Source organism: Syngnathus acus, chromosome 22 (assembly GCF_901709675.1).
Source record: "Syngnathus acus chromosome 22, fSynAcu1.2, whole genome shotgun sequence".
Classification (NCBI taxonomy): domain Eukaryota; kingdom Metazoa; phylum Chordata; class Actinopteri; order Syngnathiformes; family Syngnathidae; genus Syngnathus; species Syngnathus acus.
This window is the reverse complement of record NC_051106.1, coordinates 600,888-624,100: the sequence shown is the minus strand read 5'-3', so window position 1 is coordinate 624,100 and position 23,213 is coordinate 600,888. Positions and strand designations below refer to the sequence as shown.

The 23,213-nt window shown below is 49.1% G+C and overlaps 1 protein-coding gene and 3 long non-coding RNA genes across 5 annotated transcripts; 3 read left to right on the top strand and 1 right to left on the bottom strand.

The window, feature by feature from the left end:
• Nucleotides 1–4,726: 4,726 nt before the first annotated feature.
• LOC119116747 lies at nucleotides 4,727–5,817 on the top strand. 2 transcript variants are annotated; one of them, XR_005096332.1, is made up of 3 exons: nucleotides 4,727–4,909; nucleotides 4,981–5,148; nucleotides 5,272–5,817. It is a non-coding gene; the product is annotated as an uncharacterized LOC119116747 (long non-coding RNA). The 2 variants fall into 2 exon arrangements; XR_005096331.1 differs by having other exon boundaries at nucleotides 4,727–4,913.
• LOC119116757 lies at nucleotides 5,205–21,903 on the bottom strand. Its single transcript, XR_005096346.1, has 3 exons — nucleotides 21,891–21,903; nucleotides 19,490–19,492; nucleotides 5,205–5,380 (listed from the first exon to the last, which is right to left on the bottom strand). It is a non-coding gene; the product is annotated as an uncharacterized LOC119116757 (long non-coding RNA).
• Nucleotides 7,465–7,890, top strand: LOC119116762. Its single transcript, XR_005096351.1, has 2 exons — nucleotides 7,465–7,554; nucleotides 7,848–7,890. It is a non-coding gene; the product is annotated as an uncharacterized LOC119116762 (long non-coding RNA).
• Nucleotides 11,855–14,115, top strand: foxg1a (forkhead box G1a). The gene has a single exon (XM_037242378.1). The coding sequence runs from the start codon at nucleotides 12,072–12,074 to the stop codon at nucleotides 13,506–13,508; it is 1,437 nt and encodes a 478-aa protein (XP_037098273.1). The 5' UTR covers nucleotides 11,855–12,071; the 3' UTR covers nucleotides 13,509–14,115.
• Nucleotides 21,904–23,213: the final 1,310 nt, after the last annotated feature.

Sequence of the window (23,213 nt, the reverse complement as noted above, 5' to 3'; positions counted from 1 at the left end):
GCCACACCCGCTGCCCCACTCTGTACTCCGGGGCCGGCGTCCGGCGCTTGTTCGCCTGGCGGGCGTAGCCTGAAACAGAGCGGAGAAGAGCGATCCGGGCCCTCGCCCAGGCTCGATGACAACGGCGGACGCAAGCCTGGGCCGACGGGCACGCCGTACCACGTTCCTGGTGGGCGAACAAGGGTGGCTGGTACCCGAAGACGCAGTGGAAAGGCGAAAGTCCCGTGGCCGAGCTGGGGAGGGAATTGTGAGCGTACTCTACCCAAGGAAGCTGTTGGACCCACCCGCGCTGGTCCCCGGCGGCCATGCATCGGAGGGACCTGCCCAGTTCCTGGTTCAGGCGCGCCGCTTGACCATTAGACTGAGGGTGAAACCCCGAGGAGAGGCTGGCCGTAGCGCCGAGGAGTCGGCAGAACTCCGCCCAGAAGGTGGAAGCGAATTGTGGACCTCGGTCTGACACGATGTCCTGTGGGAGACCGTGGTGACGAAACACCTCCCGCACCATGATGGACGCAGTCTGCTTCGCAGACGGAAGCTTAGGCAGAGGAATGAAGTGCGTCATCTTACTGAACCGGTCCACCACCGTGAGGACCACCGTGTTTCCCTCCGAGGGGGGGAGGCCCGTGACAAAGTCGATTGACAGGTGAGACCAGGGACGCTGGGGAACCGGCAAGGGTTGGAGCAGCCCGGCCGGAGGACGAGTAGACGTCTTACAGCGGTTACAAATCGAGCAGGCTTTGACGTAATCGCTGGTGTCCACCTGCCAGGTGGGCCACCAGGAACGCTGTGCCACCACGTACCTCGTGCGTGCAGCTCCGGGATGACAGGCCAGGCGTGAGTCGTGCGCCCATTGCAGGACGGACGACCGCAGGCCTTCGGGGACGAACAGGCGACCCTCCGGGCAGTTGCTGGGGCCGGGTTGATCGCGTGATGCGGCTTCCACTTGGCGTTCAATCTCCCATGAAAGAGCCGCCACCCGAACCGAGCTCGGGAGGATAGTGGGAAGCGGATCCTGTCCCTCCTCCCCACCAGGAAACAAACGCGACAGGGCGTCCGCCTTCGCGTTACGGGAACCCGGTCTGTAGGAAAGAGAGAACTCAAACCGGTCAAAGAACAGAGCCCACCGTGCTTGTCTCGCATTCAGCCTCTTGGCCGATCTCAGATACTCCAAGTTGCGGTGGTCGGTCCAGACAATGAATGGAGTGGTGGCGCCCTCCAGCCAATGCCGCCACTCCTCCAAGGCCAACTTGACGGCGAGGAGCTCCCGATTACCGATGTCATAGTTCTGCTCTGAGGCTGACAAGCGGCGAGAAAAAAAGGCGCACGGGTGGAGACGATCGTCCTGGCGGCTACGTTGGGACAACACCGCCCCGACACCCACGTTCGAGGCGTCCACCTCGACCACGAACTGTCTGTCGGGATCGGGGACTCGGAGGATGGGAGCGAATGTGAACCTCCTCTTGAGCTCCTGAAATGCCTGTTCTGCCCGTTCCGTCCATTTGTACGGGGAGGCGGGGTTGGTAAGGGCGGTGAGGGGCGCGGCCACCGTGCTGTATCCACGGATAAAACGGCGATAAAAGTTCGCGAAACCCAAGAACTGTTGCAGCCGCTTGCGTGTTTCGGGAACAGGCCATGACGTGACCGCTTGCACCTTCCCAGGATCCATTTCGATGGACCCCTCACGCACCACGTAGCCGAGGAATCTGACAGAGGAGGCGTGGAACTCGCACTTCTCTGCCTTCACGTAGAGCGAATTCTCCAGGAGGCGGCGCAGCACCGCCCGAACATGCTTGATGTGCTCAGGGAGCGAGCGGGAGAAGATGAGGATGTCGTCCAAATAAACGAACACGAATTTGTCCAGCATGTCTCGTAGCACGTCATTTATCAAGGACTGGAAAACCGCTAGGGCGTCGGTGAGCCCAAACGGAACCACCAAGTACTCGTAGTGTCCGCTCGGGGTGTTGAAAGCCGTCTTCCACTCGTCTCCCTCCCGGATGCAGATCAGGTGGTAGGCGTTGCGAAGATCCAGCTTTGTGAAGATGGTGGCACCCTGAAGGCTCTCGAAGGCGGAAGAAAGAAGAGGCAGAGGGTATCGGTTCTTTACAGTGATCTCGTTTATTCCTCGGTAGTCGACGCACGGGCGAGCGTGCCCTCCTTCTTCTTCACGAAGAAAAACCCCGCTCCCGCAGGTGAAGAGGACGGCCGTATGATACCGGCCGCCAGGGACTCCCGGATGTATTCCTCCATAGCCCGGCGTTCAGGAGCGGACAGGGAGTAGACGCGTCCCTTGGGAGGGAAGGTGCCGGGCAACAGGTCGATGGCGCAATCGTAAGACCGGTGTGGAGGAAGAGAAGTGGCCCTGGCTTTACTAAAAACCTCTTTGAGTTCGTGATACACTGCTGGTACAGTGGAGATGTCGGGACTGTACCTTGGCGGGGCTCTACCGAGTGGGCTGGTGGCCGCCCTCAGGCACGTCCGATGGTAGCGTTCACTCCACTGCCGAACCACCCCCACCTCCCAGTCCAGCACCGGGTTGTGCTGCCGCAACCAAGGGTGCCCCAGAATGAGCTGCTGTCCTGGGAGGGAAAGAAGAAAAAACTGGATGGTCTCGTTGTGATTGCCGGAGAGCGGTAACTTAACTGGTTCCGTCACGAAAGCCACCTCGCCGATCAGACGGCCATCAATGGCACGTGCGGGAATGGACGGGCTCAGAGGCAGGAAGTCGATACCCCACTGACGTGCCAGGCAAATGTCCATGATGTTCCCCTCCGCCCCGGAGTCCACCAGGGTTGCCACGTTCTGGTCGCCCGCCGCAAGCTGGACACGTGCCTGTAGCGTGAGCGTGCTGGGATTGGGAGAGCCGGTGCTGGTCGAGCTCACGCGGATCCCCCGACGCCGCGTGAGCTCCGGCCTTTTAACGGGCACCCCGCCACTCGATGACCCCCCTCCCCACAGTAAAAACACAAGCCCAGTGAGAGGCGTCGACGGTGCTCCTCTGAGGGAACCCGAGCCCCTCCCAGATCCATGGGCTCGGCGGGTGGTGTGGTTGGCGGGTCCCCAGCAGACGGAGGAAGGTGACCACACGGGTTCCGCAGGGACCTCCGCTCCCGATCGCGCCGCCGCGTCCGGATCCGCCGGTCTATTCGGGCCGCCAAGTCCATCGCGCCCTTCATGGTTCGCGGGCGATCGTAGGACACTAGTTCGTCTTTCATGTAATCAGCGAGGCCGTTGAGGAATGTGCTAACGAGCGCCGGCGCGTTCCATCCGCTGCTGCCGGCCAACGTCTGAAACTTAAGTGCGACCGATCGGCTACCTTGACGCAGCGTCGCCAGTTCCTCGGCGGCGTCTTCAGCGGCCGAGCCCAGGTCGAACAGGCAGAGCAATTCCTCCGCGAATGCGTCGAACGAATCGCTAGCCGGAGCCATCCTCTCGTATTCGGCCAGGCCCCACAGCCGCGCCTCGCCCGTGAGGTGGGTTAGGACGAACCCGACCTTGGCAGACTCCGACGCAACATTATACGGCAGTTAGTCACGAATGCCCTCACATGCTTGGGATCTCCGTTGAACTTCTCGATGTTGCCGAGGCGGGGCTCCGGGACGTCCACGAGCCTCCTGGCCTCGGTTGACGGGCGGTGCGGGGGTGCCGTGACAGCCGGGGACGCAGCCATCGACAATCTCTGGAGGGCTTGGGCCATCTCCTGCTGCTGTAGCTGTTGTTGTTGACCAACCTCGATCAGATTCCGGATGTCGGCGGACAGGCTGCTGATTGCGGTCTCGGCTCGCTCCAGTCGGCTCAATGCCGTCTCGTCGTTCGCTGGCTGCATAGCGTTGTTCAGTCTGTACTGTAAGGGATCGGACAGTACAGCCAAGTGCGTAGCGACAGAGACTTTATTGTGGGGGGGTGAGATGGGAACAGCTGGCGCTGGAGCGGCGATCTGGCTGGGGGGAACAAGCGATTCTGCGGGATCTCCGAATCGTCAAGTGAGTCAGTTTCCAGGGACAGAAGAGCGAGCAGCATCACGGGACAGACTGACACTCGGGTCTGCGCTGGCGGCGCTGATATAGCGCTGTCCATGAGCCAGTGGCAGGTGGCGGCGATTCCACTGACGGGGGGCGTGGTCCTGTCACAGGTGGCGCCAGCACGTGACAGAATGATGACAAATCATACAGCTAATCGGGATTAGACTGTAGCACAATAGACAACAAATGTTTGGAAGGTAATTAAATAAAATAGGAAACTGGACCAGAAACAAGGAATAGGGAAAATTTCTTAACATATGAATGAATTAAGGGCGGCTCGGTGGCGCACTGGGTAGCACGTCCGCCTCACAGGAGGGTGCGGGTTCGATTCCACCTCCGGCCCTCCCTGTGCGGAGTTTGCATGTTCTCCCCGGGCCCGCGTGGGTTTTCTCCGGGCACTCCGGTTTCCTCCCACATCCCAAAAACATGCTTGGTAGGCCGATTGAAGACTCCAAATTGTCCCTAGGTGTGAGTGCGAGTGCAAATGGTTGTTTGTCTCTGTGTGCCCTGCGATTGGCTGGCAACCAGTTCAGGGTGTCCCCCGCCTACTGCCCGGTGACAGCTGGGATAGGCTCCAGCATGCCCGCGACCCCCGTGGGGACTAAGCGGCTCAGAAAATGGATGGATGGATGAATGCATTAAAGCTGCTATTCAAGGGAAAGTATTTAAGAACACATTTTAAGAGGGTTAATTTGCATAACAAATATTGAAATTGCCGAGACGTGATTGACAGGACTTCAGACAGTGACAGCTGCAGCAGGAAAGGCTAACTTGAACAGGTAGAAGTTACTCTGCTACAGGAGGGATCTTGCGAGACTGACAGCACGACGAGAAATAAGGGGGATAATTCATAACTCCTGGGGAGTGTTTGTTTGTTTGTTTGTTTGTTTGTTTGTTTGGTTGCTTGTTTGTTTGGTTGCTTGTTTGTTTGTTTGTTTGTTTGCTTGTTTGTTTGTTTCAGGGATCACGTGGGCCTCTGGATCATAGGAGTAGATGCCGGGAACGCTCGGAGATTCCACTGAGCACTTCGATGAGACGACGGCCACCAGTCGTCCCCGTGCCCCAATCAAGCCCAAAAGAGAAGATTTTGTTTGCTGACGACTGGTTATGGAGATGTCGTTTACTAGGGGTGACCGAAGGGGGCCGGGAGGACTTCCGGCCTACGTTGGGCATTGCTGCTTTTTCCATTGTATCTCAAGGTTTTGTGCTGTTGTCATCGTTCAATACTGGCAGTGGCTCTCAATTATTGCAGAACCCCTGGACGCTGACCGGGGCCTGGAAAGGGACTCTGAGGACGGTGAAGTGGATATAAAGATTTTGGATGGACAGCAGGCCCTGGGCAGTGATCCCGGCACAATTCACTACTGAGCATTCAGTGGACTGGACTTTACATCGGCAGGCACTTACAAATGCAAGGGGGGCAACACTGAGGGCGCTTCAACTTTGCAGTATGCTGTGATATTGCGTCAATATTATATCCTTCATTACTTTATCTGATGACTACGTGCTGCATTACTTTATCTCATTCGTTTACCTCGTCACATATTAACATTATGACAATGCAGTTTGACTGTTTAGCGGTCGGTGGACATGTAATTTCTTTTCCTTACTGTTTTGAGAGCTCATACTGTTTTGTGGATTGTGATATGTGCCAGGACTCCTTGTACCTGGCTGACGCCAGGTGGAGGGAATCACTGGGGATGTTAGAAAGGGCCTCCCTCTTTTTCCTTGTCATTAGACTGGCAGGGTTTTTTCTCGAGGGAGGGCCGGCAACTTTTTGGGGCTTCTAACGGGCCACGCCAAATTCATTACTTCACAAATTACCGACGTTGTTGAGGTATTACCTAATCGTCATTTGGATAATGTGGACTTCAATTATCTTTTCTTGTGGTTCCTGAGAGGCCTCAGATTGCTGTCAGGGAGCAATTGGATACCTAAATAGTTTGAGCTTTCCTAGTTAAAATAACCTTAAGTAGCATGCCTCGAGCGTGATTTAGGCTGTGCAGGTATAGGCCAAATTGTAGACGTGACCATAAAATTTGGTTGGGGGAAGATTTTTGGATGTTTGCCGATGTCATCTCTTTTTGGACCGTTTTCGGGACAATTATATAGTCCCGAAGGGGGGAATGTTGTAAAATTTGGATTCTATGCGTCTTTGTATGTTGCCTTAGGTGGTCAACTAGCAGCAGTGAGACTACCATAAGCTATTTTTGCTGGGCAGAGAGGCTTTAGTTTCAGTAATGTGTAGGTACTTAGAATATGGAAGGGCCATTTGTTCGTGACCAGGGAAGACCCTAGTTCATGCCCTTTTAGGGGCATCGAAAGCAACCAGTAGACTGAGACTCGAACCGCAGCTGTTGTCTTGCCAGGTATAAAAGATGTGGGGCCTCACAGGAGAGAAGAGGAAGGGGGGGCTGCTAACATCTTTGCTTTTGGGGCCACTCGAATTTTTGGAGAGACTTCACTCTGACATCGGTTGAATAACATATTTTCCCAATCAGCCGTGTGTCACTGGAGTGTTCCTTCTCTGGGCCAGCCATCGTCCACCGAGTGTTTTTTTGAAGACCAGCGTTTCAACAAAGACCATTCACCACAATAACTAAAAAACCATAGCAGCACAAACGAAGATTTTTGCAGCACAAACCAGCACAAACGAAGCACAAACGAACTGTACCATTTTGGGTCCATTTGGAGGAAAATGGGGGGCTGGGTGACGTCATCGCTATAAAATAAATGTGTAATATCTACGAAACCGAAGCAGCACAAATGAATTTTTTTTTGCTGCACAAACGAAGCACAAACGAACGGTACCATTTTGGGTCCATTTGGAGGAAACTGGGGGGCTGGGTGACGTCATCGCTATAAAATAAATGTGTAATATCTACGAAATCGTAGCAGCACAAACGAAGATTTTTGCAGCACAAACCAGCACAAACGAAGCACAAACGAACTGTACCATTTTGGGTTCATTTGAAACAGATGGGGGGCTGGGTGAACTCTGGATGACCTATAAAATAATCTTTCATAACTAAAAAGCCATAGCAGCACAAACGAAAATTTTTGCAGCACAAACGAAGCACAGACGAACGGTACCATTTTGGGTCCATTTGGAGGAAAATGGGGGGCTGGGTGACGTCATCGCTATAAAATATATGTGTAATATCTACGAAACCGTAGCAGCACGAACGAAAATGTTTGCAGCACAAACCAGCACAAACGAAGCACAAACGAACGGTACCATTTTGGGTTCATTTGGAGCAGATGGGGGGCTGGGTGAACTCTGGATGACCTATAAAATAATCTTTCATAACTAAAAAACCATAGCAGCACAAACGAAAATTTTTGCTGCACAAACCAGCACAAACGAAGCACAAACGAAAGACTATTTTCCTTAAATTTTGCGTGGGGTGGGGGGCCAGCTTCACGCAGGTAGCGCACCTGAGTACGGTGTTGAAAGCGAACGCTGCTTGTTCTATTCTCTCCTGCAGTTCAGCAAAACTACTACCTACATTTTGTGTTATACAAGGCATCGTTGGTATGTACCTTTGTATAAGTTATTATGTATCGAAATACATCCTTTGAGTTCTGAAATTATTATTATTATAGTTTTCTGTGATGTTAGACGATCTGTTGGGAAAGCTAACGTCATGTCGGTTATCATTGAGTTTCATGGCTAACGTTAGTCCTGTCGCCCTATTGTGGCCGTAGCCCTATTGTGGCCGTAGTCAATGTGTTCATGTGTAATAAATATGTTAATAATGATCTCATATTGATTTAATTCATTTAGTTCGTATGACTGATTATACAATGTGGTTTGTATTCTCCCAGTTTCACCCTTTCCCTTGTTATTAAACCTGGAGTCAACCTTCAACCTGGCCTTCAGAGCAGAGGCGTAGCCAGGAATTTTTCCAGTAGGGGCGCACGCCCACAGGAAAAAAAATTCGAACATCACCCACGCCGTTCGCTGATCGCTAAAACAACATCCGGGTCCGGGAGGCAAACGGTGAATGGATAACATCGCGCACATAGAATAGCGCAAGCACATTCGCGCAAGACCGAAAGAAAAAAACGGCATGAAAATGAAGAATCGAAAAAGCTCGATTTTTTTCAACCGGGGCGCAGGGAGTCCTAACCGGGGGACCGCCCCGGCTCGCCCCGGCTTGGCTACGCCTCTGCTTCAGAGTCTTGATGAGTGAAAGTGGTTGAGCTTACTGTCTTTGGATATTCAACATATTTGGAGGGCAGTCTGTCCCGTGATGCTATCCGTATGCTCACTGCTCTCTACCCGTCTGACTCCCGTTGCCGACCTGTTCCGTTCGCTGACTCGACTCGTCTCGTTTTGCCTGCCGCCTGCCCTGACCATCTGCCCGTTGTTGACCACGTTCTGCTCGCCGCCTGTCCTGACCGATCGCTTGCTTCCGACCACGTCCTGCTCGCCTCCCGCCCCGGCTCAACGCTCGACCACGACTTCGCTTTTCACAGGCACTTCCCCATGCTACGTGCCTGCCTCGCTGATGGCGAAGAGAAAAAAAGATGACGGTTACCGAACATTTCAGAGTGAGTGGACCGAAGAATTTGCATTTGTGGAGAGAGGAGGCTTTGCTACGTGCCTCATATGCAAAGACAAAATTGCATCAATGAAACGATCCAATATCAAGCACCACTGTGAGACACGACATGCTGCATTTGCAACCAAATACCCAGCTGGGGACAGCAGAAAGAAAGCGTGTGAAGAGCTCCAGAGGAAGGTCCGAGCTAGTCAACAGCAACTCCGTGTATGGACCAGACAAGGTGACTTTAATTCAGCTAGTTTTGCTGGCGCATTAGCAATTGTGAGGAACGGAAAGCCATTCACGGATGGAGAGTATTTCAAAACATTTATGCTTGATGTGGCTAATGAACCTTTTGACCAACCCAAGGTCACGTCTAACTGATGAGAGCCTCAACGCATGGATGAAGCTCAACCTCAACCAGACTACAAAGCCATCAGCAAAACGATGCAGCTTCAGAAGTCTCATTATTGGTATATTTTGTTGTTGTTGTAAAAAACGTTATTAAAAAGAATACATTTGTACACTCTTAATTAATTAAAACACATGCATTTAATTGTATTTAGCCTATCGTTTTTTTTTTTAATGGCATGGCTCTTACAGAAAATTATTTTTAAAAAATGGGCATTTATGGCTGTCCGCCAAAAAGGTTCCTGACCCCTGCTGTAGACGTATTGCTTTGACGTCAGGCAGCTCGGTGGCGCACTGGTTACCACGTCCACCTTACAGTTAGGAGGGTGCGTGTTCGATTCCACCTCCAGCCCTCCTTGTGTGGAGTTTGTTCTCCCTGTGCCCATGTGGGTTTTCTCCGGGCACTCCGGTTTCCTCCCACATCCCAAAAACATGCTTTGTAGGCGGATTGAGCACTAAAATTGCCATTAGGTGCGAGTGCGGATGGTTGTTCGTCTCTCTGTGCCCTGCGATTGGCCGGCAACCGGTTCAGGGTGTCTCCTGGCTACTGCCGAATGACTGCTGGGATAGGCTCCAGCACCCCCACGACCCCTGCGGGGACAGGTAGTATAGAAAATGGATGGATGGATGGATGCTTTGGCGTCACCTTGTGGATTTGTGGGCAGTTACAACCCATTTTGAGGGGCCCCTGGAGTTTTGCTATTCGGTAGGGTTCACTGTAAATATAGTGGTTCCCCACTTGCAGTAAAGCTCTACTTTTGTCTAAATGAAAATAGTTTCTTGCCACAGAGATGCCCGAAGATGGCGGCAAAGCGCCTCTATGTGCATAAAAGTAACTCCCAACTGACTTCCTTGACACAGGTGCAAAAAAAAAAAAAAAAACAAGTGATCTCGAATTTTCTGCAAATAACAGAGGATAGGCAAAAAAAAATCAGACGCTTCATCGTCGGCTTTCAATTTTTGGCCACAAGATGTCAGTGTCGTCAAACGTACTTGCATTTGTTGTAGAGATTTAAAAATCGTTTTTAGACAATCCAAGTCAGACAGTACATTCCTACCACTAAAATACAAGCTATTTCTCTACAGCGAAAACGAGATTTTTTGTATTACAGATGATAATTATGGTTGTAAAAAACAAAAAGTTACCTTCACATCGACTGTAAACATGAAGAATATTTTATATTTTTGAAACGTTGAACGTCAAGATTAGCGACATTGCGAACTTTTATGTTTGGGCCGCTTGGGGGCGCCGTTGCCCCACTTTAATTGGAAAACGAAAAATGGGAAGCAAACTTTGCATCAACTTTTCATTTGATGGAGGTGCAAGGCGTCGGATCTTATGACGACGGCCTGTCACAGGCCCTCGGCATCATTGCCCAGATCGGGGCTGAGAATGTTGCAAACACAACATTGTGGACATGAAGACTGAAGAATGACTGTGAGTCGACAGCAAGACTTCACATGAAGACGTTGTCTTCGAACGCATGATGAATACAAAGACTTCACATATGAGGACTTGATACAAACGTTTGCACAGCACAAACGCTTACAAATATCTGACGTACTAATCACACTCAAAATATCGAGGAAGCACAATACCTAATATGAAGACTTTGCAGCAGGAATTAACTCAAAGTTTTCTCTGTGACTCAATCGGGACAACTTCAAAAGGGAAGCTGCAACTTACTCGGCATGGGCACTTCAAATGACAACATCAGAACTTGACAAACAGGACGCAGGACGTGGTCACAAACGAAGAAAAACATGTCCTTCCAACTGGCACTTTTACATCCTTCGGGTGTCCGTGTTCTACTCAAGTTCCCCCCCCCCCCCCCCTCCCCCAAGACTTTTTACTTGAACTCTGTAAAACAGATATTCATTGGCTCTTTACATGTTCGACTCATTTATTTATTAAAAAATGATTTCAAATAGGCTGGTTACTTCTTTACATCTCCCGGGTTGTAGTGAAATGGTAAGCGCTCAGTTGTTCATTTTGCACTTGATCAAAATTTGTAGTTTGTGCTTTTTATTTGAACACGAGTTGAATCACCACTTTTTTTCCATTAACAGTAACAATTTATTTTATTTTTTACTTAAATACATTTCGGGTTGCACCTTTTTATTTTTATTTAAGTCAAGGAGTTGGATGACCTCTTTCCACTGATGGGGAAAAAACATTCTTTTATGTTTCAAAATGTGTCCTTTATTTCAGTACTTCTGCTTTGACTGTTTCTTTTTCACACAAGTATCTGAGTACTCCTGGCTCGAATACTTTAGCCACCTCTGTTGATAGGCGGCCTGAGTCAGGTTACTCCTATATACTGCTATCGTTACTAAAAGTTGTTTAAAATAGTGCGTGTTTGATACGTCACGCGGCCCAAATATTCTTCTTCTATTTTATTTATACGCCTCAGAGCATACACGTGCGCATGCAGCGGAAAGAGAACGGTTGTTTTCCCCACCGTAAGAAATAAAAAGCGCAGTTTTGGTGGTCAGTTTCTTTCCACGAAGCGAAATTCCGTGACGACGTCACATGCCACGCAGCGTTCTGATTCTCTCTGATTCTCCATAATCACGCACGCACGCGCTCACACACGCGCGTGTTTTCGCCCCATTTTGTGCGACGGGTGCAGCTGAGACGCGTCGCGAATGGCAACGAGAGCCTGGAAAACACTTGGCCTCACGGTGCATGCTCGCGCCGGGCGCCGACTTCCTTGAGCGTGCGCGTAAGCTAGTGGCTGCAGGCGCGACGCGATTGGCTGCGTGCTGGAACTCAAGCGGCGCCGATTGGCCGACGAGCAGGAAAGGCCGACCAATGTGTTGTGCCGCTGCGGCTCGCTAATTAATTGCTGCTATCTGTCTCCTGTCCTTGTGTGCGTGCGCGCGAGTGTGTGTTCGTGCTGCGTGCCGCGCGTGTGTTTGCCTTTTTCTCCCCAAAGCGAACATGAACTAGTTTGTTGGGCTACACTTTCCTTCTCCTCCATCCATCCATCCATCCATCCACCCGTCCCCCCCTTTCCTCGCCTCCTTGCTCCCTTTCCCGTGCGTCCCGTCGAACGGCTCGGCGGCACACTTGCGACTCCGCTGGGTGATGTTGGACATGGGCGAACGCAAAGAGCTCAAAATGATCCCCAAGTCGTCCTTCACCATCCACAGCCTGGTGCCCGAGGCCGCGCAGAGCGACAACCGCAGCCACGGCCACCGTCACCACCCGCACAACGGCAGCGGAGGCAACAACCACCAGCACCACCACGTCCAGAACCACCACCACTACCACCACCACCCCCAGAACGACGAGCTCAAGCCCGCTGCCGCGCAGCAGGATGCGAGCAAGACGGAAGGCAAGAGCGATCCACCAGGGCCCGAAGGCTCCGGCGGCGGCCAGGAAACCCCCTTGGCGGCCTTGGCGTCAGCGGCGGAGAAGCCCGAAGACAAGAAGGAGGGCAAAGACGAGGCAGCGGCTGGCGGCGGCGACGCCGGCTGCAAGGAGGCTGAGAAGAAGGGCGGCAAGTTCGAGAAGCCTCCGTTCTCGTACAACGCGCTCATCATGATGGCCATCCGCCAGAGCCCGGAGAAGCGGCTCACGCTCAACGGCATCTACGAGTTTATCATGAAGAACTTCCCCTACTACCGCGAGAACAAGCAGGGCTGGCAGAACTCCATCCGCCACAACCTGTCGCTCAACAAGTGCTTTGTCAAGGTGCCGCGCCACTACGACGACCCGGGCAAGGGCAACTACTGGATGCTGGACCCCAGCAGCGACGACGTCTTCATCGGTGGCACCACCGGCAAGTTGCGCCGGCGCTCCACCACCTCCCGAGCCAAGCTGGCTTTCAAGCGTGGAGCGCGCCTCACCTCCGGCCTCACCTTTATGGAGCGGGCCGGTTCGCTTTACTGGCCCGTGTCGCCCTTCCTGTCGCTGCACCACCCAAGGGCGGGCGCCGCCGTGGGCTACAACGGGCCCGCCTCTGCGGCGGCAGCGGCCGCCGCGGCGGCGGCCGCGGCAGCAGCGGCCGCGGCCTACCCTGCCCACCCGGTGTCTTACGGAGCCGTGCTGGGCCAGAACGTCCACGGCGCCGGGCACCCGTTCTCGCCGTCGCCCAACGGCCTGAGCATGGAGCGGCTGGTCGGTGGAGAGCTGCCCTACGCCACGCACCATCTAACGGCGGCGGCGCTGGCGGCCTCAGCGATGCCCTGCGGCCTGTCGGTGCCCTGCTCCGGCACCACCTACTCCCTCAATCCGTGCTCGGTCAACCTGCTGTCCGGCCAAACCAGCTACTTCTTCCCGCACGTCCCGGTGAGCACCGCGGGCGGCGGCGGTGGTGCGGGCGGAGGAGGCGGCGGCGCCGGCGGCCAACCCGTCGTCCGGGCCCCGGCCTCCGGCTCCTCGCAGGCTTCCACATGTGACTCTCTGAGACCCCCCATGGGCGCCTCTCTGCCGTCCTTTTCGTCTGGACTGTCCGTCGGACTTTCTGACTATTTCACGCACCAGAACCAGGCCTCTGCGCCCAATCCGCTCATCCACTAACGGAACCGACAACTGCGAAACTCCGCAACTGTAAGTGGAACATTTAACAAAAAGAATTTAAAGATTAGAACTAGGCAAAAGACAACCGGAAAGTTTCCAGGTATTTTTTATTATTATTATTATTATTGTTATTCTTAATATTATTCTTCGTGCTCTGTGTGTGCGTATGTGTGTGTGCGTGTGTGTGTGTTATCGCTCACACGCGTGTGTATAGTGCGTGCGCGTGTCACGTCGACTAGAATGTTAGTTCAAAATTTTTATTTTTATTTTTTTCTAGTCAACATTTTCACTTGAACATGTTTCAGTATTAAACGTGACACGGAATTCTTATTTGGGGATTTTTTTTTCCATATCTGACCGAAGAAATGTAAAACAAGTTGACTGACTCGCATCAACCCGCTTGTTCGTCCTTTCTCCTCCTTTGTTGTTGCCGTTGCCAACATGTCGACTCGTCCTCTGCAAATATTCTGCTACTTGTTTTGGAATGTCTTCTTCTTTTCTTTATTTGTTTCCTCTTGTGTCGCTTTGACCTAAAAAATAAAACAAGAGTGCGAAGGGGGGAAAATTTTGCAGTCTTGACGAAATAAAGCTAGCTGATCTTGCTAAACATTTTCTGTCTTTTTTTCTCTTGCTGCTGGCGTGCACGCGATTTTTGTTTAGATTTGACAATAAATAAACAATGCGCATCGACGTATTGGTTTGCGGCACATAAGTGTGTCACGCGTTTTGTTTTGAGGGACAACGTGCACGCATAATGATGGGTGATAAGAAAATAAAATTGAACAGGAGCATTTGGGCCGCGTGAGGATGTCGTTTTTTTTTGGCAATGCCAGGAATGTATTATATTTGTTTAAAAAAAAAAAGAAAGTGTGTTTTTTTTAAATTAGTTAATAATTTTGTTTTGTTATAGATGTCAACATAGTTTTTTTTTTTAATCTTGAAAAAAGAAAACCAGTAGATTAGTTCCTTCTAGAATTATTCTGCATTCTGGAATTTCCCCGTGTGGGACAAATAAAGGAATATCTTCTTAAATTTCTAGTAAACTTATTTGAAAAAAAATGTTTGGGGGGTAATAATAATACAAATGACCCCTAAATTATTTTGTTCGTTCGGAAACCAAAACATTAAAAACAAAATCCAAAACATACTGTGCCATTTTCAGTGCAGTGATTTTATTTTTTATTGTCACTTTGCGCGACCAGAAAAAATGCCCACCCAAAAAAACTTAACATAAAATACAATTTGCCATAAGCAAAACTTCGTTGTGAGTTGTGTGAAGCATTGAAGAAATCCGAAAGACGTTCAAGAGGAAAAAAAACAAGCACAAAGGAACTAGAAAAAAAACAAGCACAAAGGAACTAAAGTAATTTTGAAAATTGGCAAAATGACAAACATTTGAAGCACTCAAGACTTTCTTTTTTCCTTCATTGAAAATATTTGTTCGTATTAATGTTTAAATGTGATGTTTTGATGTCAAAAGAAATTTGAACTCTGCAGAAATTAATTTGCGGGCTGCTGACAAATACAACTAAAAAACTACAACAACAAAAACGCGAAGGGGATGTAAAATGGTTGAAGATGCCTTCGTTTCTTCTCTTTGTCGCTTTTGGATGTAATAAAAAAATAAAAGCGCGTTTTGAATGTGAAGGCGAGGATTCCTCTTGTTTTTCGTTGATTTCAGCTTGGCGAAATGTCTTCATGCAATCATTTTCCTTTTCTAAATGTTTTCAATCTCAAAATCAAATCAAATCTTGTAAGCTAATTTGAAACGAGATGTTTATGAGACACAATAATAATAATAATAATAATGATAATAATTATAATAATGATAACAATAATAATAATAACAATAAAAAATGCAAGGAATGAGTATGTGAGTATTTTATTTCTGGATTGTGTGCCGAAGCTAAAGATACTAATTTGTGCTGAATTTGTTGCTATTCTTGGATGAACAATGACTCGAGCACAACCCTGCTCGTGTATGTGTGTGTACGTGTGTGTGTGTGCGCGCGTGCCTTGTTCCGACGAACCGGTGTCAAGTGGCCCCAAAGAGAAAGAAGAAGCGCAGAACATGTTCTTCTTGTCGTTCTTTGCAGTCGTTGAACATTTTGAGTTGCAATAGAACGGATTACAAATGGAGGGGGGGCAAGAAAGTTGAATAAAATCACCTTCATTGGTCACACAATAAGAAGCCAATGTTTATTCAGAACACTCAATGTGCATAATAGCAAAATACATAAGTGCATGCATCAAATGTGCAGTAGAGTAGAATTTAAAAGAAATGGAAATGAAGTAAAGGAAATTAAAAACAAAAATCAACATTTCACAGAAAAAAATCACTTTACAAGTTGAGCATTTATTTGCGCAGCAGATCGAGATTCTATTTGAAAACAAATGTATTTTTTGATCGCTCAAAATTTTTGATTTTTTTTCAACTTTCAACCAAATCGTCCCTTATTTCTGATTTTTATGCAAATCCTCACCTCAAGGTAAACAAAACAATATATATATATATATGTATATATATATATATATATATATATATATATATATATATATATATATATATATGTATATATGTATATATGTATATATATATATATATATATATACACACACACACACACGCGTATACAACATAGTTTATGTATGTGTGTGCGTGTTGTTGTGGGTGTCATGGTGGTTCAGGTGTTCCCTGGTGGGGGTGTGACAGGTTAAATGGCGAGGGTGAAAGGTTGCGGTCAGACTTCCTGCTGAACTTTTCGCCTGGCAACTTTGAGTTGAGTTACAGTTTTCATCTTCATCAGCACGATCATTTCAATTCCTTTGCCACCTGTCCCGCCTGCAATCAGTAAATCTTTTTTTCAGTGTCTGTCGTTCAAAAATGAACTTGCAAAATCTTTTTTAGTTCTTTTTGCGCATGCACGTGCACGATATAGCTTGTTGGCTGCTTCCTCGTCATTCTTTTTTTCTTCTCAGTATTGAATTTCCCATGCATGTCCAAAATGAGTTTTTTCAAACCAGCCTTTTTGAGGCCCGCAAGCGGTCTTGCATGGGCGGACGTTTTTGGACCGTGACACATTTTTTATGCGCGGTTTGTACGTTTTTCTTGCAGGTGAGCATTTCATCCGTTTTATTTGTGCCTTTTACGGACTTGGAATATTTTGGCGGTGGCAGAAATTGGTAATGACGTTTGAGACTGGAAGCAGAGAAAGATGTTAGACAACAACGAGGACGTCGACGACAGCGACCACCTTGAGGATTTTGATCTCGGGCCGCGACGTCGGCGTCTTTTTTTCGTCACACACACACACGCGCGCGCACACGCACACACACACACACACACACACACACACACACACACACACACATCCCATCATATGCGGGAATCGAACTCAAGGTGTCGGCACACAAAACAGACAAGTGCACCCCATCTCCTGATGTTGGCGTCTTCCGAATGTTGCCGGTGTTATGCGTGATGTCACCCGACGAGTCCAAATATGAGAATCATCAGAACGTAAGGAGGCCAATCGGCTGGATAATTTCGCGTATGCAATGCCAGCTCAAAGCAAGAAAACAAAGACAACCGATGTGTGCGAGTATGATGTCACAATGAGCGAGCCAGATTGAGATTTCTTTGATGGAGTGAATGTACCCAATCCCACATTTTGTCCCCAAATGTCGGAACAACGTGGAACGTTTTTTAAGAATGAGGAAAAGGATGAAAAATATTTATATTCATCTCAGACAGAATGCGAACAACAAGGCAAGCGTTTGAATTTGTGAACGCTAACGGATTTCCTATTTGTCCTATCACATTTTGTCTCAAAGAAAAAAATTGGGGGGCAAAAATAAACCAAGTCAGAGCAACATGATGATTGCGTGGATGCATGTGAAGTGGATGCATGTGAAGTTGCGCATGCATGGAAAACGTGCAAATGAGCATAACCTGCTCGACATCAGCATGCTGCATATTTGACTGATGTCATGTGAGCGAGAGAGCCACTAAAGAAGCGGCAAAGGTGAGGAACATTCGACATGGCTTTGCATCATCAACAATAATTCAAATAAAGATTGGCACAGGAAGCTCATTGCGCCAACCGTGGGTATTGGTCGAGAAACGTCATCAACCAATGACTGGTGAGGAAAGGAAGGTCGGGATTCCTCGTAGCCAATTGCGCAAAAGAGGCAAATCCGGGGAAAATATTAGCGTGTGTGTGCGTGCGTGGCTGAAGGATAGCACCGGAAGGTTAACAAGGGTGCTGTTGGATTTAATCCACAATTTGGGAAGCGTGCTCCCCGGGGCTCAAGACAAAAGCCATAGCCAATCACTTGTTATCCAATTCACTCACTGCGTGCTCGTTTTCTTTCTTCAGTTTTAGGAAAATACTAAGACACCGAAACAAAATTTAGACTTACACAGGTGGGTTGAGTTAAATCACAATTCTTGTTAAGAAAGCTCTGTTTTCAGGAAAGTACAAAACAGCGCTGGGCCTTTCGTGCGACAATGCTCAAGAGCAGAAAGTCTCCATTCAGAAAAGGCAACGTTCAAGGTTCTTTGGTCAGCTTATATTCAGTAGCACATGCCGGTGTGGGCCGAGTTTGATGGGTGATGAGTCCAGGGGGTGGGGCAAGTTCGCAGGAGAGTTTGATTCCACGGGAGTGGGTGCTGGTTCGGTGTGAGCTGGTTCCGTGGGGTTGGGTGCTGATTATGGGCGATTTGATATGTGTGGGGGCTGTTGTTTTCCATCCCGTCTTTCGGCCTTGGCGATCACCTATGGCCGGGTTCTTGGCTGTTTTCCTCCTGCTCCAAGTGTCCTTCCTGTAAACATTTTCCTCCATTCTTGCACAAACATCCACTTCACCCACTGTCGCACACCGTCCATTCATCGTCCTTCCACTTTTGTCATTTTGTACGGAATTATTTGAAATTTTGGGTGTGACATCATCAATTCGTTAATGTTCCCTGACTATGCAAAGTTCTTACTCACCACTTACCATGTATTTGTTTGTTTGCTCTTTTGACACTCCATGTACTTGCTTACTTCGTCACATTTAATCATGCTTCCAACCCTATCTTTTCATTGTTAGGCAAAACATTTCCTCCTGTCCAGAACATTCAGTAGTAATCCAAAGCTGGTGTCTAGCATTAGGCGACATACGACGTCACATCAAGCATTAATCAAAACATAAGATATAATCAAGTACTGAACATTCTTAGACGCCTTTGGCAGTGTCCGTGATTAAGAAAAACATCAGGCATGCATTAAACAGTTCCTTAAGCGTCGTTAAGCTATTCAGGCAATATATCAAAAAACATTTATTTCAAAGTGCACAGAAATACATATCAGATCATGAAGTTATAAAAACCTTTGTCATTACCACATATCAAAAATGTCCAGTTATGTCTTCTCTTTTGATTTGGTAGTAGGTATAATTACCAATTATATGCTTAAAATGTTTCTGTTATTGATTTAATATGTGAATATACTTGTCTGCTTATGTGCTTTATTCAATGAGGTGTGAGCATATCTGTTTTTGTAGCTAGGCAGGACTTTTTGGTTTTCGACTTCATTTCTTCAGTGCTAACAAGGATGCTAAAAAGGAAGCTAGTTAGCACGATGCTAACACGTTCAACTAGTGACTGCGTACGCGCGTGCTACAGGAATATAACAGTCGTATGGAAGTGCGTTAATAGAGCAAGTGTGTGTGTGTGTGTTTGTGTGTGTGTGTGTGTGTGCGTGAGTGCGTGTGCGTGCAAACAGTCAACGGCTCGTGAAAAATGCTTTTAATGAGCAAAAAAGCAGCTGTCTGGTTAAACAAACTCAACTACTCCTTTTGTCCGAATGCAAACTGTAGTGGCTGCCGCTGAGCACTGCTGCCTGTCAGACGTCGCTCCTTTCTTCCTTGCTCCTTGCTCCCTTACTTTTTGCTCCTTGCTCATCCCGCTCTTCCACCCGTGCAAGGCAAGTGCCTTCAACTCGCTCTTGTGCTGAGCTCCTTGAGCGGTGCCCCGAGCTCGCTGTGGGATGAATAAAGTTCTATCATCATCATCACCTCCACAAAGCTCCCAAGCGAGCAGGCACCAGCATGCTGTGACCTCTCCCATGCACCTTCTCACTCCTCCTTTTCCACTTTGCTTTGTGGCCTTCAGCACGTTGGGGTCCACCAGAAGGAAGCGGTGTCTCGACCTGGACAGACCGGACGGGAAGCGCAGAAGTCGCTTGACGCCGCGTCCGACATCTTTGAAGCCCTAACAAGGGCTCGTCTTCAACTTTGACCCATGACCTGAGAGTGGGGCCGGCTGGGGGAAGAAGGGGCTCACGGTGACGTCCGGTCACGACACACGCTCACATGGCCGGGACGGTCCAAGCACACGCCGGACTTCCCGCTTTGATCGATCGAGCCGCTCAATTCTTTGTCCATCAAATTTCAAAACATTTGTCATGTTTGGTCTGTTTTTATGCTCACTGTTTTAACAGCAGCACCGTTTTGAATTGACAACTTCAACGCTTGGCCACCAAGAATTATTAAGTCCCATTGTAGAACCAGGCTACTTTTTATCCAAGCACAAATGAGGAGGTCCCAAAAAGAAGCATTAAGGTAGAGTAGAGACGGGCAGATAGGTCCACTGGTGCTAACGGGGCTTTTGCTACCTTGGAATCTTAGCCACCGACATGCCAGCGGGAAGCTAAGCTAATAACCGCCTAGAATCACTCATTGACTTTGCCACATTACTCCCTCGCATCCTGTGCTTATTTTGTCACCGTGCCACCTATCTTGTCAGCCACTTAGCATCTTAGCTCCTCGGTATGTACCACAGTCCCGGTTGCTGACCAATCACAAGATCAAATGTTGGACATCTGTTTCTATGGTGACCATTTGAACACAACAAGCGCAACGCTCGCGACACTCAACTTAATTCTACCGTACCTGCACTGAGCTACCCGAATGTCTGAGCCACTAGCCGACGCGAATCTCAGCACTCATGCACGGACACACACAACACACACTTCCCATTGGTCGTTTCTTGTCATTTTGCCGTCCGTCTGTCATGGGCGTCGGAGTGTCTCGTTTTGGGAAAGCGATCTTCCTGGCGGCCGGCAGGAAAAACTGGTCTTGACAGGATCTCCGTCTCGATAGGATCTCCCTCCCAAAACAAAGCCTCGGCTGTTTTAGCCCCGCCCCCTCAGCCCTCGCCGCCAAAACACTTTGCCCACGTTGTACTCCGCTTTGGATGCTTTGATACCTGAAAAGGCTTCCACTTGTTCACCCCCTTCCGAAAACCCCTTTGCATCCCCCACTTCCTCCTCCATGCCAGCGGAGCGGAAAATGACAGTATTCCCCCCGCAACCCCCCCAAAGTGGGGCCCAGACGTCAAAGTTAGCACGGAGGAGCCAAGTGTCCGATATCAGCTAATGCGAGCTACAACTAACTAGCCCATTAGCAATGGCAACCACTCACATGCTATTTATTATTTAGTACACTTTGCGGATGTGTGTCCTCTCCTCACACGCAGCTGGCTAAGCTAACGTTAGCATGCCCGAAAACATTTGTGGTTAGGGGCTCAGACGGTTGGCATACGTTAGTTGAACGTTTGCACCCTTGAACGAACGGACGAAGTGACGCGTGTCGCTACCTTTGCCGACGGTTGAAAATGTTTGAAGTGATGGCTCGGGCCTGAAAAGTTCAATCACATAGCGCGTGAGCCAGCTAGAATCTTAATGATGTAGCATTTTAGCCACTTAGCTTGTACGAAGACGTCAAAGTCCACCTCAGATGTCGTATTGGGGGGAAAAAAACAAGTTGAACATGTTCATTATGTGTGCGTGCATGCGTTAATCAGCGTGACAAGCATGAGGGCAGGTGGTGTTGACTTTTCAAGTCCCAGCTGTACCTGCTCTCGCTAACAACCGTGCGGGTGTGTGTATGTGCATGCTTGCTGATCGAATCCACCAGAGGCAGCGGCGGCGTGCTTTCCCACTCCCCGTAAATCACACATCCACACCCTCAATACCCCCAACGCCATATTATATCTTGCCACTGTTGTTTGTGTGACTGTGTGAATTTTCACAAGCCGCAGTGCACGCTTCCCATGATGCTTTGGGAGAGGCGCGGTGCTGCTTTTGTTACAACACAAACACGTCCAAACAAACAAAAACAACAAGAGTCCTTTTTTGTTGGACAGTTCAAGATGCTGGCACGTTAACCTTCAGCCATGTTAGCAGCTAAAAAACATACGACGCACACGTATACACACATGCAAAAAGTAAGGACGGATGGACGGTTCATTGAGGAAGGACAAACAAATGAGTGTATCCGGAAATATGGTGCCGGTCCTATGATGCTTTGGGAGAGGCGCGGTGCTGCTTTTGTCACAACACAAACACATCCAAACAAAAAAAACTACAAGAGTCCTTTTTTGTTGGAAAGTTCAAGATGCTGGCATGTTAGCCTTTAGCCATGTTAGCAGCTAAAAAACACACACGACGCACACTTTTACAGAAATGCAAAAAGTAGGACAGACGGTTCCGTCACCGCTTCTGCCATTAAGCGAGTTCGCCAAAACAAAAAAACAGGCAAAAAAAGCAAGACAAAAGCCAGTCCGCCATCTTCGGAACATTCTTGTAATTCGCCAGCAAAACGGGCGTCCGTCAGCAACAGAACGACGGAGCGTCACGTCGCTCGAAAGCGGGGCTCGCCCTTGTGGACAGATGCCCACAAATGCAAATGCGGTGGCAAAATGCACGACATCTTTGTCATCATCATCTTCGTTATCGTCGTCGTCATGGTCACGCCGCCATCCTCAAACTTTGCATTGTTTGTCGTGCGCGTGAAGACGTCGAGGATGATGAAGATAACGAGGATGACGATGACGACCGTGGTGACAACGACGGCGCCATCCGAAACGCAGAAAATTGGCATGTCTGAGAGTCGTCTGTCAGCCGTCCCCCCTTTTGTCCTGCTAAACATGTTTCGCTATTTCTCGCTGCCATTAGCCGCCGAATTTCTTCGCTTTTCTTCCTCGCCGCCGCTGCATCACAATGCGACAACTATTCAGATCACTCTCGCTTGGGGGTGGGGGTAGGGGGGGCTGGATGGCGTACGGGGCAGAGGGCTGATGCATTAGCGCCGCTTGAGATGCTTCACTCCTTTCGCATGCGAGAGGCTGACAGCGCGCAAAAAACCCCAACAAAATCGCTCTTGTGCGCCTTTTGTCACACAGCTGTCAATCAAACGGTCGTGGACACTCACACACGAGCGCGCGCAAAAACGTACGTGTGTTATCGTATTCCTCCTCGTCGGCGGCGTCAACGTAATTGTCATAGTCATCTTCATCGCCATCAGGGCCGGTTCTAGGAATGCACATAAGAGGGGGCAGTCAGAAATGTGAAGGTGGCATGTTCTTTATTATTTATTTATTTTTTACACATTTTTAACACTGCTAGTGTTTTCTTCACGGCAATTGTTAGCTGTGTGTCCAGATCTCAACCTGGAGAAGTGGGTTGCACTCTGTCAGGCCTCTACACTAAGACCTGTCCAGGTTGGGTGTCCCACCTGAAGATTAAAGCTTCTGCTGGTATTGCTCTTAGGGTCACTGAGGCACGCGAACCCCCTGACCACAATAAGGTGGTAATCTCTCAGGGGGGGGAACATATAATATGAATGTTATATTAACTATTATTTGAGTTGTCGTTAATCATT